The sequence below is a fragment of the Diorhabda sublineata genome, chromosome 5 (assembly GCF_026230105.1).
Source record: "Diorhabda sublineata isolate icDioSubl1.1 chromosome 5, icDioSubl1.1, whole genome shotgun sequence".
NCBI lineage: Eukaryota > Metazoa > Arthropoda > Insecta > Coleoptera > Chrysomelidae > Diorhabda > Diorhabda sublineata.
Window position 1 is genome coordinate 26532118 of NC_079478.1, and position 18130 is coordinate 26550247.

At 32.2% G+C, this 18130-nt stretch overlaps 1 protein-coding gene across 1 annotated transcript in view; it reads right to left on the reverse strand.

Annotated features, from left to right (window-relative positions):
* Positions 1–18130, reverse strand: part of LOC130444685 (uncharacterized) — a 67900-nt gene that overhangs the window by 5203 nt on the left and 44567 nt on the right. Inside the window, exons 4-5 of the mRNA XM_056779962.1 lie at positions 15809–16244; positions 3345–3738 (exon numbers count right to left, since the gene is read on the reverse strand). Of these exons, the coding sequence (XP_056635940.1) occupies positions 3345–3738; positions 15809–16244 (830 nt within the window). The remainder of the gene's footprint in view (positions 1–3344; positions 3739–15808; positions 16245–18130) is intronic.

Genomic DNA, 18130 nt, shown 5'->3' on the forward strand with positions numbered 1-18130 from the left:
CCGTACTCATCGTACCCTATAATTAGAAAGGTTCATATTACATTTTAAAAAATCTACTTCTTTTTTATTATTACGGATTATTATTGCACTTAATGGCCGTATCTGATTTTAGAATCAGCTCATTATTATTATTCAAGTAGAAGGAACTGAGAAAAATACTTTCAAAAGAGGACATAAAAATATTTCTTTGTATAGATTTTGCGGTAAGTGCATTAATATAATACTTCTATGTCAACAAACCTAGATAGTTTTGTCAATTACATTATTTGAATTTGAATTGTCTTATTCGCCCGTTTACGGTTTACATTTAATTAAATCCACGTATTTCAGATATAATGATGAAATTTCATTCAACATGATAATCATAGATTTCAAACAAGTTTGATATGAGAGGTTTATTGAACGACGCGAAAATAATCGGAAGAAGTAGAGCAAATAAGAGAAGAAATGAATATTAGACAAGCAAGGATATAAAAATGTGTTATGTACAGAATTATTCATATTAACTATTGGATTGTTCGAGTTTATTGTAAAGAAAATGGAACAACCAATCAAGTATACAGATCATAAGTTGATGACTTATATGATAACTAGCAATCGAGAAATCCCATCATTATCTTATTTCTCATACAGTTTTTCATACAGGTAAAATGAATTATAGTCAAATCAATATCAATTGCAGATTATTAAAACTCTTGCCGACAATTTTGTTTGATCTACCATTGGCGTAGATACCTCATTTTATAAATTTATTATTTTTATAGATATTTTTGAAAATACGTACATCTTATGCGACAAAGTATTCCTTAATAGGCAATCGAATCATTATAAATTGAACGGCATTATATGCCGTTATTTAGACAGATGCACTTAATTGTTGTCCTATTTAAAACTTAGAAAAAAATCATTATTGTAACTCGTTAAATTGCTAAAACCGAATATTAAATTATAAAACGTGAATAGATGTGTAAAATGTACCTGCTTGTGAGGGAGTTTGGTTTAAACAGGGTACTAGACGTTAAGTGAGCCCTTTTTGCATACCACTCGTCTATTAGAACTTCTGTAGTCTTTTATCTAACGCAAATAATCTTGTCGCCATTGAACTATCCTTGACGAATCGGTTATTGCCATCCGTTTATTCAATTTTCTGTGTTTAAAACCACATGCAGACTAAACTTGACGCAATGTTTCTAAACTGGTACAATTGTAATCTGGATAATCTGATATCGCAACCGTGTTCTCCTTATATAAACTATAAATTGTCCTACGTATAAAATCTTGAGTAGCTTTATCAACTGATTTTAGTTTTTCTTTACATGGTTTTCGGTTCTGTGAATGATCCATAGCAATCCCTTTCGTGACTACTGGATAAATGGAAAATTCATTTACTCTAGTTAATTCAGCAATTCTTATTATGATTGCATTATCAGATTGCTGAATATTTTCCTTTCTAAACATTCGAATATATTTCAAATAACTTGATGTGTTTGTACATTCAAATCTTTATTATCAAATCCATTTCTGTCTATTCTCACTAGACTGTGCACTTTCATTTTCTTTATTCGCCCATAGTCAAGAGAATTTTTGTATATATTTAAAGAAATTTATGAATTAAATAAATCGCACCTAGCCACGCCACTGATTATCGCAGACTGTCTAGCAGGAATATTTCAAAGAAATCGTGTACATACGCCTCCTAAGAGCTTTAGCCAATAGAAATCCATTTATGTTTACGATTTGATGTTTTAATTGGTAAACAGTTGAGATGATGAGTCCACGTGGACGACGGCTTGTTAGATGTTTACCGAATTTTATACGGAGAGTAAACATTATTTTTCATTTCTTAATTTGGTATGAGTGCCGTACGTATTTATGAAATATTGATTGTTCCTCGCATAACTGTCTTCTGTGATTGATATTGGAAGAACTATACCTATTCTTCGCGAGTATAAGCTCATTGCAGTTTATTCGACACTGATTGGGTTATTTTCTTCATGATCTTTAGTTCATTATATATTTATGTTTAGATTTACAACTTTTAATCCACTTAGTCGACTTATTCAAAGTGAAATCTTCTTTGCTCTCGCGACTTTACTTTACAACCTCTTACTTATCAATTGGTTGTCTAGAAAAATCGAACTTTATCACCAGACATATTTTCATTAAAGTTGCTCCTTGGAACCATTTTTATTCCTTCTTTTTATATATGACATAATAAATATAATTTTGTGATGAACAAAATTTCTTTGCCACAGGAGCTAGATAAGATTGACACTAGTAGGATTCAGCCACGTAAATAATTTTTTGGTTTGGTCAATTACTGTTATTTCAATATTCTCGCTGATTTTTCTTTTCCTTTTGCAGCATTTTTTACTACTTTACCACTTTCATCCACTGAGTCTTAATTGCCTCTCTTATATATGTTTATCTCAACCGAATCACTAAATCTGTAGTTTGGGGGAATATGAAACTTTCGGGAGAACTGAGACCAATAAAACATCACCTTAATACTGATCGATCAAAGACCACAACTAATCATGAAAAATCTTTGGATGTTATGCAAAAGTTTTGTAGAAAATTCTTGGTACACTGAACTACAACATGATGTCAATGCAGGATATATTCGTATTAAGAAGTGATCATGAACCAAGACAGGAATTTTATGAAACAATAATGCAAAAGGTAGATACTGACGCTAATCTTACAAATAAGTTAGTGTTTTCCGATTAAACCACGTTGGTTTTAAACAGTAGAGTTAATCGTCATAATTGTACACATACTAATCATGGATAGATGCAGGGACATAGAATAGAAAGGCATTTAAAAGTTAATTTTTAGTATTATCGGTACCTATATCATTGGACCATTGGAAGGTCATCATATCGGAACAAAATATCGAGATTTATTGAGAAATCCAATAGTTCGGTTGATTCGAAAAAGGCTTACTATAGAGTAGCCAACCAAATCTCCCGATTTATCGCGCTCGCGTCTTTTTTCTAGCAATATTTGGGAAATCAAAAATAAATCATGATATCTGGATGGAATGAGGAATGAGGAATGAAATATCAAGAACAGTCTGTAAAAATTTGGATACTGTCAAATATAAGAAGATGTCAGTTCCTTTTAATTATTTTTATGAGATAAGTCTTTTCGTAAATTTTCTTTCTCAACATCTCTAAAATACATAGTGAAATTATGCGATCTTAACAATAGTTTTTGTATGTAAAAATCTGAAAATACGTACCAGGTGTACAATTTAAAGTATATATCGATAATGGTGCACTATGGAGTTTATTATTAATACGCTACTGTAATTATTCAACATATATCAATAGTTCACTCACCTACTAAGTTCTACTGAAATCAAATTACTATGTGGACTGAACTTCTCAGGTTTCTTGTACATACTACAAATCAGTCTTTCTCTGCAAGGTTCTTCGTTGAATTTCAAACCGTTCAAAATGGCATCTATTTTTTCTAATATCGGAGAGTAAAAAGCATCATATGTAATAGAGGCTGCTTTATAAAATTCTTCTTCAGGAGATAATTGATCCGATTTTCTATCGCTTGCTACAATTGTTTGACTAACTACAGCGGATTTTCTTGACAACGCCACGTTGGGTGATTGAAAACTATTAACAGTCTTATTTTCAGGAGTTGCGGAAAGTTGAGCTTGATTGGATGGATACACTGGATAGATATTCTGTTCATTATGACTGACTTTCTTCTTTAAGTAACCTGTTGAGCAATTTCAATTCAATTATTTGTAAATCTAGCATATAGAATTTTTTTTACACCTACACAGGTGCGTTTACAATTATATTAGGATTACATATAACATACATTAACATATTATCAATATATAATTGATCTATATTTTATGGTAAAGATTCACATCCCTTAGGAATTGACGCACGAAAGGGATTTGCTCAAAGTCATTAAGGATGTCTTTCTAATTGGTCTTGAACTGGAACTGCAATCTTTTGGCGGCATATTTGTGACATTCAGTTAATATGAATTTTAACCTGAAATTGGAACTACAGCTGGTGCAAAGGGTCTGGAGGTAGAAGATATGCACTCACCCAACCATGGGTGAGTGCTCGAGTTTTGCTGCCACGTTATTCTTGTTTTAACTTTGAAGTGAGATTTTAAGTTATTATGGATATTTATATTTTCGGTTATGGTATGAGTTAAAGCATTTTTTGTTTGTTGGTCTGCTAATTCGTTAACTTCGATTCCAATGTGGGAAGGTAACCAGATGACAGTGATTTGTGAATTAAATACAATTCAAAACAAGAAAATTTCTCCAAAACCAGATATTATTATATTACAACATAAAATAATTAAAATATTTGAAGATGTATAATAAATAAAATAAATGTTCATTATCATATAATTTGATATTCGAAAAGTATCTTCAATATGAATCAATTGAAAAATCGCGCTTCAGTTGAATCATAACTTCGATACAGAATTATCGCTGGTGGTGCTGAAAATGTAATGTAATCCACAATGTATAGGGCTTGATAGAGAATGTTTTCGAGTTTCCGGATATTTTCTTCTTGACCATGATCTGACGATGCAAGACACATTTATTGCTGCTGAATTTAGACGAAACATTCTTAATTTCGACCTCAGCTACAAATCTGTCACTGCATACGTCAATATATTTGCTTCGATTATTTAGCATTTACTCATGTAACTATCATTTCTTTTTTTGGTATGTTAGGTACAAAGAGAAACAAATATTCGATAAATTATTCGAAAAAGTAATATTGATAGTCGGACAACATATGCACTTTCGTTAAGTTGAATTGCAAACATACTTTTCAACAACTTACAAATCATTACATTTTTGATTTCATCAGAACTTTTATGAGCTTGGTCAAATATAATGTTGAAACGTTGAACTGCAGTTACTTTATTCACTGCGCTTTTCTAAGTACGCAGCCGACAACTTCTGTCATACTAGGTTCCTTTAAATCCTCTGTTTCAGAATTATATTATAATGAAAATGAAGATATTCATAATCTTGTAAATAATACGATAAACAACTAAATCATGTGAATCATGTGAAAGGGATAGTCTTATTTCCTTTTGTTATTTAATTTTCTTTTTTTTTCCAATCTAAGCAGCTACGATCAAAATTGAATTATACGAATTTGTGAAACAAACCCACACATGAACTCTTTGTTTCTTTTTCTACAGCTATAACACAAAACTACTGTATCTAAACTGTTCTCGATAGATTGAAATATTTGTTTCAAACCTTCTAAATAGAATGAAATTACAGTTTTTTTGTTGTTCAATGTGTAATTGACATTTTTAATGCACCTAAATGGAAATTTTTAATGACATTAAATTTGAAGCTCATCTTATTTGTTACATCATTTCGCTATTACCTATTAAAGCCGTAAAATATATAACTCGTCTTGATCTTCTTGATTTTAGGTCTCTTTTGATAGAAAATAAGTTTGAAATAACAGGTAACTTTATTGAGAAACAAAAACATAGAAGAAGGTCTTAGGAGTAAAATATATAATTACTTAGATATTATAATACCTACGCTTATTCAATTATATTTGGTTAGATTCGACTGTCAAAAGAAAGAATTTTACGATCTGAAAAACATCCCTACTCAATCCACATATTCCATAATACCCACAATTCGTTTAACAATTTTAAGAAAACCGACAATTTTCATCAATTGAAGTACTTATACGGTATTCTACAGTTTGAAGTGAAGATAGATTATAAACATCTAACTCACTAATTCTCAATGAAAGACATTACATGGTCTGAATTGGCTAAATTGTGTGAGGTATATGTATATTCAGATAGTGTACGTGGAATGACGGGAAAGCATGGGGGTATTGTAACAAGAATTAAAGTGTAGGACAGGAGCGTGTTTTCATTCACTGAAGCATACACAGACCTGAGCTAAGTCCTGGACGACGATGTTAAAGTAGAAAATTTCATTAAGCTAAAAGCGTTGAAATGAAGAATATTTTGTCGTTTTGTTCGGATGTGGGAAATATTCACGTGTGCCAACTAAAATATCTCTTTGAAATATTTAACAGACTCAATGATTTGAATCTAAGTTCAGGAAGGTAACATAACATTTGTTATCATTGATAAGATAAGTCTTTTATAAAGAAACTTGAGCTTGTGAACAATATTTCCCAACACTGAAAAGTTTTGTTATAGAATGAAATCAATTCTGAGGAGCTGTTGATGAGTTCTTCGCAGAAATCTCTTCTGAATTCGCTATATCTGATTCCCATGAATAGTCGAGGAAATAAAGCACATAACTTTGAAATCTCTGAGTAGTGAGATGGATCAAGATACAACAAAGTGCATTTGATTCGAGATAACCTCGGCTGTGAATAAAAATTATGAATGAGAAATGGAAATTGCTGCAGGGGACAAAACACTTTGGGAAGCTACATATCGAATGATTAAAAAACTGAATAATGTATAACTCGGGATACCTTGCCGGAAATGAATTGAATTCTACTATTCTTGGGTTTTTGAGGTTGCTGATCACGAATATTACAACGGCAATGACGTGAGAAGTACCTGGTGCCCGAGATGACTGGTTTATATGTCGTATGTTGGAGCTCCGTTGGAGTTTTTAGTTATGAACTTGGCCAAAAATATACATCCTGGGGGTTTTCGACATCTCTCAACACGAGTATCAGAAGAGTGTACGGAATTGTCATTAATAAGGATTGCAGGTATAACTCTAAGTAAGTAGTTCATCTCCATTTTTCATTATGAAAATTCATTAATTTTTCTCAAATAAGAAGGTTGCTACTTAAGTTTGAAGCAATTGTCAAAGAATTTTTCAATGCCTATCAAGATACCTCCAAAACAAGTGATTGAAACGCATCAGCCGCTTCTTCCGGTATCACCTCGCATTGGATGTCAAATAAGAATTGTACGGCGAATCACCCATAAATTCGATATTGTGACTGTTCAAAAACTTTTTGTTTGAAATGATGTGTGAGAGCTCACATGGTGGAGAATAATTCGTTTTCTGCAATTGTTTCTGTTTTTCGAATACTTCTGGCAAACAAATGCTGTTGTATCATTCACAATTGAACGTTATATGGTGTACAGTTATTTCTAAAAAACCAGTGACTATTTACTTCAAAGTGCTTTTGTTGGATTTGGCTCATCTTGAATGACCCATACAGTCGATTGTTGTTTAGTTTCGGATTCACATGAATATATCCATTATTTGTCGCCTGTCTTATAGATGTGGATCTCATAGACGTCTTTTGAAGTACCGCGATTTAATTTTTCCAGCATTTCTTTGCAATAATAGATACGAGCTTTTTATTGATCTATTGTCAAATTATGCGATATCCAACGCCAACAAATTTTTTTGAGAGCCAAATATTCATGCAATATTAAATGTATGCGAGTGGTCTAATGCCCAATTATGCCTCAATCTCACGGTATGTCACATGAGGATGTTGTAATAACAGTATACGCACAGCATCGAGGTTTTCTGGCACAACAGATGATTTTGTATGACCTTCACGAAATTGATCCATTCACGTCACAAAAAATCATTGCACGATCAAACTGGCAATGTCATAATTAACATATCCACATCAGTGTTGCCATATCTCATAAGTGTTCGAACGGACTTTCTTGCATCTTGATCCGTATTACTGTTCAGAAATAACTAATTTTGCCATATTTTGTGCTTTACCCCTCCTACTAGGAACCCCATATTAGTAAATTACATAAAAATACTCAAGCGCAACATTTTCACTAATTAGTTATCGGAAATACATATGTATGAACAAAGAAAATTCAATAAAAATGTTTTTATTATTGTTAAACTTCATTCATCTCTTGGTTAAAATTTTAGGAAATAAATTACCATTAAATGAATTCCATAGCCAGATAGGTATTTTCGTTAGGTGGTAATTCAAATTATGGAAAGGATTTTATGGTACATTACTTCAAAAGGTTGAGAAATGCTATTTTAGACTAAATCTCCGTTTTGATACTGTCTTAGCGTTACAAACGGACCTAAGTCCTAAAAAGACACAGCTGATGGTGTTACGGTATATTTATTGATTATAGGAATAAACGAATTAAACACTTTGTTATTATATATGGGATCTATTTGGAAAATGGATGTTGGAGAAATAGAAATATTCAATTTACACATATAATTTACTGACAGAATAGAAATGTTGAGTTTGTAATGCACATATATATATTTATAATAATTGGTGTTAGATGAAACATGATAAAGAAATTGTTTGTAGTAATTCGCGTTATTTTTCATATAATTATTATCTGTCTAATAATTACTCATTAAAGTAAAAGAGAATAATGACCCAGAGAAATTAACACTATATCAAATAGAACGATTAGTCCAGGGTCTAGAATTGAAACAAAAAATGTTGATGAGAAATTTAGATACATTTGTGTATTATTGATAAATACTGAATATCTGTTTATAACTGCAAAAACAAACTGCAGTAACAACTAATATTATCGCGAAAATATGTGAGTGTAAATTAATTGAGTAAACAGGCACCTACAGTCACAGAGAGTATATAGTAACAGATACTATTCATGCAAATATCTTCTCAGCTTAAGTATTGTACACACTCGAGAGAAAAGGATAAAATAAATTGTTTCACTCAAGCTATAAACACATTTTTGTGTGTAAAATTAGACTTGTTAAATAGATCTGTGGATATAATAAATTGTTTCACTCAAGCTATAAACACATTTAATTGTGTAAAATTAGACTTGTTAAATAGATCTGTGGATATAATAAATTGTTTCACTCAAGCTATAAACACATTTAATTGTGTAAAATTAGACTTGTGAAATAGATCTGTGGAGCACAGTTAAAGGCCAAGTTTGATAATTTAGAAACCAAAGTTGCTTTAAAGAATATCTTTGGTTGTTTCACACACAATTATATTCAACATTTGTTTATGTTTTCATGGATATATGCTTGTTCGCTCGCGTGAAGTCAATTTTAAGATACAAAAGTGAAGAAATCAGGACTTTAACTTAAATAATCGCTAAAGCTTGCTTTGAGGTTAATATTAGATTCTGAAACGCACTTCAATTTCATTATGAAACCGGCACTAACTGTTAATTTTACGTTACACTTGTATTTGTATTTGTTTATTTATATGGAAATATTTTTCAATATTTCAATTTGTCTCATTGAATCTCTTCCAATTGGACTTTGACTTAGATATTACTTTACTGTAATCGATGGTCCAAGTTATAATCGTTACAAACACTACTGCCCGTCATCTGCGCACTCATTGTTTGCTTTATCGTTTTAGTTATCCACGAGCTAATACTCCAAATTTTGGTGCACATTTCACTTATTATATGTTATTTCAACTCCAAGCTGGCATTCTTGCAAGATTTATCGAACCTTTACATCGTACTTAAAAGTTTGAATAATGACTAATCCCAGCATCGACTGGTTTCGAGCTGTGCCATTCATATTTTTCCCAATTGTGCTGCCAAAGAAGATATCAAGGCTACTTGAGCTACATTTATTTGTGGAGAAGCTTTTCGTGTACCTTAAGTATTTTTCACTTCAAACCGAGAAAACGGTCTTGTTACAGCACCTAGCGCCAATCCAAAATATGTTTCAGTTTTTACGTCTATTGCTGAATTTATACTCTTCAGTATACAACACAATTTGCCGAGTGAATTGAATAGGAGAAACTATAAGTTTGTAGCTAAAGTCTCTGCCAAGAGAAAAAGCATGACAACTTTGCTCATACAGTGGAGAATTTCATAGAGAGAGAGTATCAAATCTCGATGCATGTCGGAACCGAAAATAATGGAAATTGTTCGATTAATTGAATTATTCGTTGCCCGTCATTTTCTTCAATATAAATAATATAAACTATCATAAATCGAGAAAGGAAAACATTGTTTCCTCATTTAGGATTTACCTCGGAATTTGCAATGCTGGTGATGATAACAATTGATCCCTCACAATCCATTCAAAAATATATTTATCATCGCTTTCCTCCCCACCGCCACTAGACAGGCAGTGAGGGTCATTATTATATTTCTATATATGTATCAAGTGGGATAAGATAATTTGAAATTCATAATTTTTTGTCAAGTTAACGCACTCGACTGCTGCACGACTGACTGTTATTTTTTGTGGCTCGTGGACATCAATATTTTATGATAACAATTCAAAATGGGATCAAATAACTTTAATATCACAATTACCGGCGCCTCACATGCGCTCCCCCACCAATGGTATTGAGACTGATGGTCGCTTCCTTAAATAGGCGGTTATTAAACTCAGCCGGGAAAAAATTCCTTGAAAAAAAATCCTCTGCCTCCCGGACCAAAAGGACATTGGCTACTGGGCCATTATGATTTTGCTATTACTTAGATATAAAATTATTTGCTTCTTCATCATTGAATATGTACATAAGATAATAATAATCGTTCAGTACTATGTATCAATAAATAGAGATCAAAGTCATAGAATTGATACAAATAAAACATCTCTTGCCTTCAAGATTAACTATGAAAATACGAATATATTAAAATATGTGTGTTGTGTAAAAACACGGTTATTAGGGTATAACGGTTTTTATGAATTAATTAATTTCCATAAATATTTAGTCGAAAGTTATCATAATTTAGTGTCAATTTGTTAGAATGAATAAACTTAATTCATAAAATTGGTCTTAACTAAACAATTTCCTCGATGCATCTCACAATTATATATTTGTGAATAAAAGAAGCCATTAAGAAATTATGTATAGTTCACATATAATGTTTAAACATTTTAAATAGAAACATGCTAATTTGTAATTCTTCATTATTTTATGACTATGTAACATGAATGCATTAACATAAAAATCTTTTTCGGAACATTCCTCAGAGCGTAATCTTGAACATAGTTGAAATTAATATAATCATACCGATCATCAACAATATAGAGATGGCCCAACTTTTTAACTAAAGTTTAGGAAATTGTCGAGTAAGGAGATTAGCGTTGCTACAGTAAAAGTACGTATATGCCAAAGATTAGCGACTGTATGTTGTTTAGCCTGACGCCTACTCTTTAGAATGCGATGTTCACCCTGTTTGTAGACAAATCAGTGTAGCCGTTCCTTCGTTTGTATAGGGCTTGTTTTTTTTGTTTTGCCGTAAACATAATCACGTAGAAATAGAACAATAGATTGTTGCGAAACTTCACATGAAAATTGGAAAAACTGCAAGTGAAAGTTATAAGTATATGGCAAGTCTAATTGTTTTTGAATGGTTTAAGCGTTATCCATATGACCGCGAAAAAGTAGAAGTTAATTTAGGTTCGGGTCGCTCTTGCACGTCACAAACGAATGGAAATATCGAAAAAATAGATAATCTTGTTCGATCTGACCGTCGGCTGAGTATTCGTATGATTGCTGAATGTATAGGTATTGACATAAAACGTGTACGGCAAATTTTACACGGAAATTTTAGCATGCGAAAAGTGTGAGCAACGCTGATGCCTAGAATCCTAATATTAGGACAACAATAACCTCACAACTACATCCCAGTGTTAAATCACTCACCTCATTCGCCAAATCTCGCACCGTGCGACTTCTACTTCTTTCCAAAAGTCAAATCTGCAGGAACAAGATTTGAGTTTGTTGACGCAGTTAACGGGAACTGATAAGAAAAGACTTTCTGCATTGTTTCGAACAATGGAAGATTCGCATGGAGCAATGTAGGGATAACGGAGGGGAATATATTGTTAGTGATATTACATAATACCAAAATAAAATATCTCATCCCATCTAATATTTGCAATATTGCATAGTCAGTTGTTTGACAATAGCATGAGTAAGTAAGTTACTGTGAGAGTTTTCACAAACACAAAATAAATAGTGAACATATATTTCATTGAACATTTATTTTTGATAAATTATACTAGCAGGAAAATCAATGTATAGGATGCTAAACTTATGATATTTCTAATTTGTGAGATATAGGGTATATGAATTTTAGAAAGAAACTTCAGATTAACTTCTCGTTTTCACCATTTCTAATTGAAAATTGACAATTTGACAATTTATTGGCATGAGGATTGCCGGTTTGGACAGTATATATTTATTATATTCTTATAATAATTGAAAAATATGAAAAAATCTTAAATTATACAAAAAAGTTGCGTTTGCTTGATCCCTTTGAAGGTCAACTCAAATTTCATCTGCATCCTGTCAAGCAGCTTTTATAGTTTCAAGTAGTTCCGTTGCCCCAATTTTTGTTGTTAAAAATAACGATCCGTTGGACATTGCATTGTAAAGATGTTGTAACAAATAAAGGAACCAATCAAGTTCATTATTAATTGTTCGGTTTACCTATTAGAGTACGGAATTTTTATTTTATCTTCTAAATTTCTATTTCTAGATTTCTAAATACGAGTAGAAAACACACCAATGATAATTGATATCAACACAAACAATATAATAAAAAGTTTTCATTTAATTCGATGTGAATACTAAGCAAATAGCAGTATATTAAGGGATTCGCCAGGGAGACTCCTTAAGACACTTGCTTTTCAATATTATTATGGGCAAATAGCCAAGAAAGTAAGAAAGCTAAGGGGCTACCAGAGGAGGACCGAAATATTATAATATTATGTTACGCTGATGATGTACTAGATGCAAAAAATAAGGATGATCTGCACAGCTAAATCTTTCAATATGATAATATCTGCGTCCAAAATAAAATGTAAGGCCACATCCAAAACTCCGATAAGATGTAAGCTAGACGTAGATGACCAGATTATTCAACAAGTAATGAAATTCAAATACCTAAGAATTGATATTTCAGGATTTGGAGACGTAGAGAACGAAGTAAGAGAGCAAACAAATAAAACCTTAAGAATTGCAGCTTGTTTGAACGAAACCATATGGCGAAATGAACATAGAAAAATAAAAGCCAAGAATATACAAGGCCACGGTAAGACCGATAATGACATACACCGCAGATACACGTCCAGAAACGGCGAAAACTAAAAGAATTATGGAAAGTCGAAAAAACCCTACAGGACAAGGAAAGTAATGAGAACATCAGAATATTGTACAAAATAGATGACGTCAACGAATGGGTTCTATCATGAAAGAATGGAATGAGCACATAAGTCGTATGGATAACAACAGACTAGTCAAGATAGCGCGCGATAAAACCCCATTGGGCCGAAGGAGTACCGGCCGACCCAGAAAAACGTGTAGCAACAATCTTAAAGCAGGATAGGAGGCAAGGATGTCGATGATAAAACATGCGCCTACGCCTAATTCACGGAAGAAGAAGAAGAAGAAGACTAAGGAGCACAGCGCGTAATGGCAAGTTTAAGAAAGATAGAGTATCCTACCTACTAATGGCGTACAATGGTCGGAAAGCTAAGCGGTGAATGGCGAAAAGAATATGAATCGTCGTTGAATCAAAAACCCATTCTAATGAACATATCCAAAGCGTGAAACGATTTACACCTGTAGATGAAACTTGGTTCTACTTATATATTATACCAGATATAATATCGGTAAGGCGGAGAGCTGAAAAAGTTAAAAATATTCTATAGAAGGTTTTGTCGACCGGGTAGGTTGATGGGGCATGTTTTTATTTTTTCTATTATCTATCTATAGGACCATATTTTGGAAATCGACAAAAGTTTTTGACAATTAAGATTAATCAATTGTGAACAATTAATTGTGGGAGACTCAGAGAGTAAACTTAGAATAGTAAACTAATTACAGGTGGATTTCAAACAATTTTGTTGACAAATTGGAATATTAAAAAAGGAAGCTTCTTATGGAGCCAACGTTTAGTTCTAGAATTGGAACTTTCAATTTTCTCGATACTAAATAACAACTACATTTCGAGTAAGATTTATCTGGAAAATGGAAGGCAATTGTTGAATATAAAAGTATAAGCTATTAATTAACGAGATTTCTGATATAAAATATTTCATTTTGATATTCATATTGACTTATTATCACTTCCAATATATACCACACTCTTTCTTAATCGCTCCATGCGAATCTTCCATTATTCCAAACAGTGCAGGAAGTCTTCTTCTGTTAGTTCCCTCAGGACACGCGCTGCTTTTCCTTCCACAGCTTCTGCAAAATTCAAATCTTGTTCCTTGTACTTGTGAGTTTCTTGTTGTTCACATGTGAGAATTTTAGGCACACACATTCTTTGTCAATTCCTATACATTCAGCAATCTCACGGATACTTAGACGATGGTTAAATCGAAGACAGACTTTTTCGAAATTTTCATCCGTTTTTGAGGTAGAAGGGCAACTCAAATGTAAATTATCTCATCTCGGTCATCTTGAAAAGGCTCAAGCCACTCAAAAACTCGTAGACCTATACAAAAATTTATTGCCATCACTGTTTCAATAAATTATAAGTTTCAGTTTTTCCATGTTTAATAGCAACAACTCGTAATCTAGATAAATTCGATAATTTCGAAAAAAGATGGTGCTCCCTCATACTATTACAGAACAGCCAGGATGTATTCGGATAATGAATATCATTGTAGAATGGCCAGCACATCACCGGATTTTCTCTATGGGGATATCTTGAATGAATAGTTTACACAACTGGAGGGCTATTTCGGTAAATATGTTTAAACAAGTTACACGTATGTTACAAAATACTCTTCGGAAAGTGCCCTGATGATGTTAATTTTGACGAATACGTCAACTAGTTTCCAAATTTCTCGTTCCTAAGATGAGATTTTTATAAACAAGTTGAACGTATATAAAGCGTGAAAATAAGAAAATACTCACTAGTATTGATCAAGGGATAATTCTAGAGTTAGTAAGGAAGATCTAGTATTATTTAAAGAAAACAACGAAAGAGAACAAGGAAATTAAGACAGTTACTCCTTTGTGAATAAACACTTCCGTTTCGAAATAAACCTGCTACGGCACTGATGAAATACTGACCTATACTTAAACTTAAAATCGCGTGCTCGCAGCGGCACTGCCCCATTACAGCTATGTGTGAATCAACGCAATCAACGTTAGACATTTTACAAGTATAGAAATTTGTGATTCTCTTTCAACGACTCGATCGTGACTATGTGACTCGTGTCAATGCCGAAATTCAGCGAAATTTTCGTAGACGTTGAGAAGAACTTGTTTCGAAAGTAGTTTTCTTTAATAAATATATTAGTAGAACGTTCATCGTAATTCATTTGGTATTTGAAAGACTGCAATTATTTTTTTATAGAGGAATATGAGTAGTTTTTTATTACTTACCTACATTTTTAAATCTTCATATAATTCAAATTAACATTGGATATTTGTGGTAGAATCTCATCAAAAGACTATGCAGACCTTTTGATAATGAGAGTTTCAATATTCTAGAACAATGTGAATAAAAGTTTTGTCGCTAAAAGAAACGAATAAAATACTACTAAAAAGGTAACATTTATTAATGCCGCTTGACATGATGCACTGCAACGTGCAACGCAATGTAAGACGCAGTATTTCTTGATCAAAAGCATGCGCAGATGAAGTTTCATTCAAAATCTAGCACTTGCAACATTAATGATTTGGTGGCATTTTTATGGCGTGCAAGTTTCAATTCTAGGCAGAAATCTAGTTACTTTTCGCGGAACCACTAACCTGTCTATCAGACTGCACTCTTAATGAACACCTTTACTTTTTCATTTCATTTTTAAACCGGCCACAAAATATTAAATAAAATTTGTCGTTAGGAATTTGTCCATTTTAATATTTCAATATATGCTGAATAGATAACTTACTTTGTATTGCTTGAATAGTTTTCCCTGGTAATCCATTTCCACTCAATGCAGATTGAACTTCCAAAGATTGCGACGGTTTAATTTGTTCCAGGTAACTTGTAGCCGGAGTCACAAACTTTTCTGTTGGTACGTAGTTCATAGGTGGTTCAGCAAATTCTCCAGGTTGTGAATTTGCTTCATGCTGAATCAAAAACGAAGAGTCTGGTGATTTTATGAATTGTGATTTCGGATACTGATTCGTCGCTGCAGGGGGTGGTGGAGGAATAAGTGGAGTCAGTAGATGGCTATTTTTTATATCCGGATTCTTCTTAGAGCCCACTAAAGCAGCGTGATATTTCAGCTTTTGTTGCATTTTGATTGCAGTGTTCAGTTGTTCTTGTAGCTTCAAATTTTCTTTGTGTATCCTCAATCTTTCTTTTTGTAGACGAGATTTAATCTAAAGAAAAGAGATTTCAATATTTTTTATACAATTAGACTTTTAAATTAATTTGTTAGTTCTTTAGAGAGAAGCAAATCAAATATATAAGTTCATTCATCGCAAAGGAATCTTTATCGTTATGTTTCAGCCCTATAAAAGCAATTCCAAATTAAAGCCCGAATTGCACATTCTCACACCATAGCCAAAGTGTAATGTTTCAAATAGACATAGTAAAAAATGAAAAAGTTATCAGAACACAAAATTGTAATTTAAGGTATAAAATAACTTGGACATTCTTAATATATCTAAATAAAGACAAAAATACTATTGATTTTATTTAGGGTTAGCTGATAAAATTAGTATTCTGATCTTTAGATATTGAGAATAAAATACTATAGGAGGAAACAAAGTTTTAGTCAATTAGCAATAATTATAGTTAAAATCATGCAGTCCAACCAGGAATGTTTCATTTCTTAAACAAAAAGTTAGACGCTGTTGAAACTCTTTGTCGACATTTGATTATTTTTTTATCAAGATTAGTAGGTTTACTCTTGTAGATGATTTATAAGAAATGGGTAGGTCCAGATAATAGGTTTTAGAGTGTTGGTGTAGTGTAAACGATGTGTTTACTCAGGAGAAAATGTCCTTAATCAGTTATTCAAACATTTTGTGGAATATCTAAACAGCCCACTACAATCAATGTCCAAATATGGTCCAATTAGTATGTTATTCAGTATATCAACCCAAACGAACACTTTAATAGGATACTAATTGTAACGTTTCGTCATTAAATGTGGATTCTGCCTACGCCAATCCTAACAACTAAGCTGATTTACCAATATATACAGTATAAATGATGTAGTAACAAAGAGATAAATGCTCTATTGTCGAAAAATTGTTTAAAATTTGTAGAAAAAAGCTTGTAAAAAGCTAAGAAATAAACATACAAGTAACTAAATAAAGACACAAATTAAATAAAATATAAATATAAAGTATATACAAGAAAACTACAACGAATAACAATATTACTTTTGTAAGTGTACATATATTTGATATACAAAATGTTTGGGAAACATCGTATTCCATTGGTTTTTATTCGTAATTCACATAATTCCAATCCACCATCATTATCACCGTCATTTAGCTCCTGAAGAAGTTAAATGTTATATGAATCCTTTTTTATTTTACTAGTTTCCTCAACATTAAAAAATAAATTCAATTTCTTTACATCATCTTATGTTGATTTTATAGCTTTGGAATACTTATTTACGTAACTAGTTATGAAAAGAACGATATTTTCAACAATCATAATATTTGCCAAAACGAACGCCGGCGAGTTTTACGAATTACGCAAAGTTGAAATTATTTCCTTCTTTGAAATGAAATTTATGAATGAACACTTCACCAGTTTGACGGTATAAAATATGTATATTGATTTTTATTTAGAACCTGACCATCGGCTCGATACTACACTGCATTCTGTCTCAAGAGACGTTATACACCGAGTACAAATTGTACAAATTTAGTGCTTATTTTAGGCGCTACTTTTGACCGGTAATTTTCCATTCTGCGTATAGTCTTTCAACCAGTTATCTAAGCGTCTTATGAATATTACACTGTTCAACAACTCGGCTAATCGACATTATGACGGGTGACTGAATAAAGTGTATTAAAAAACAGACCTAAAGTCAACTCATGAAATTGCAAAAAATTAAAAACGGCACAATTATAACAATTTAAACGGAAATATAAAAGATGCACATTTTTAATGCAAAAAATGAATGAAAACCTGGGAGTAATGTGCTTTTCAAACAGCGGTGCTGAAGAAATCAAACATAAAATATGAAGTTCTTGGTCATAAAAAACCCTGCTGATAATATGAAAAATGATTTCTGTGAATGCTT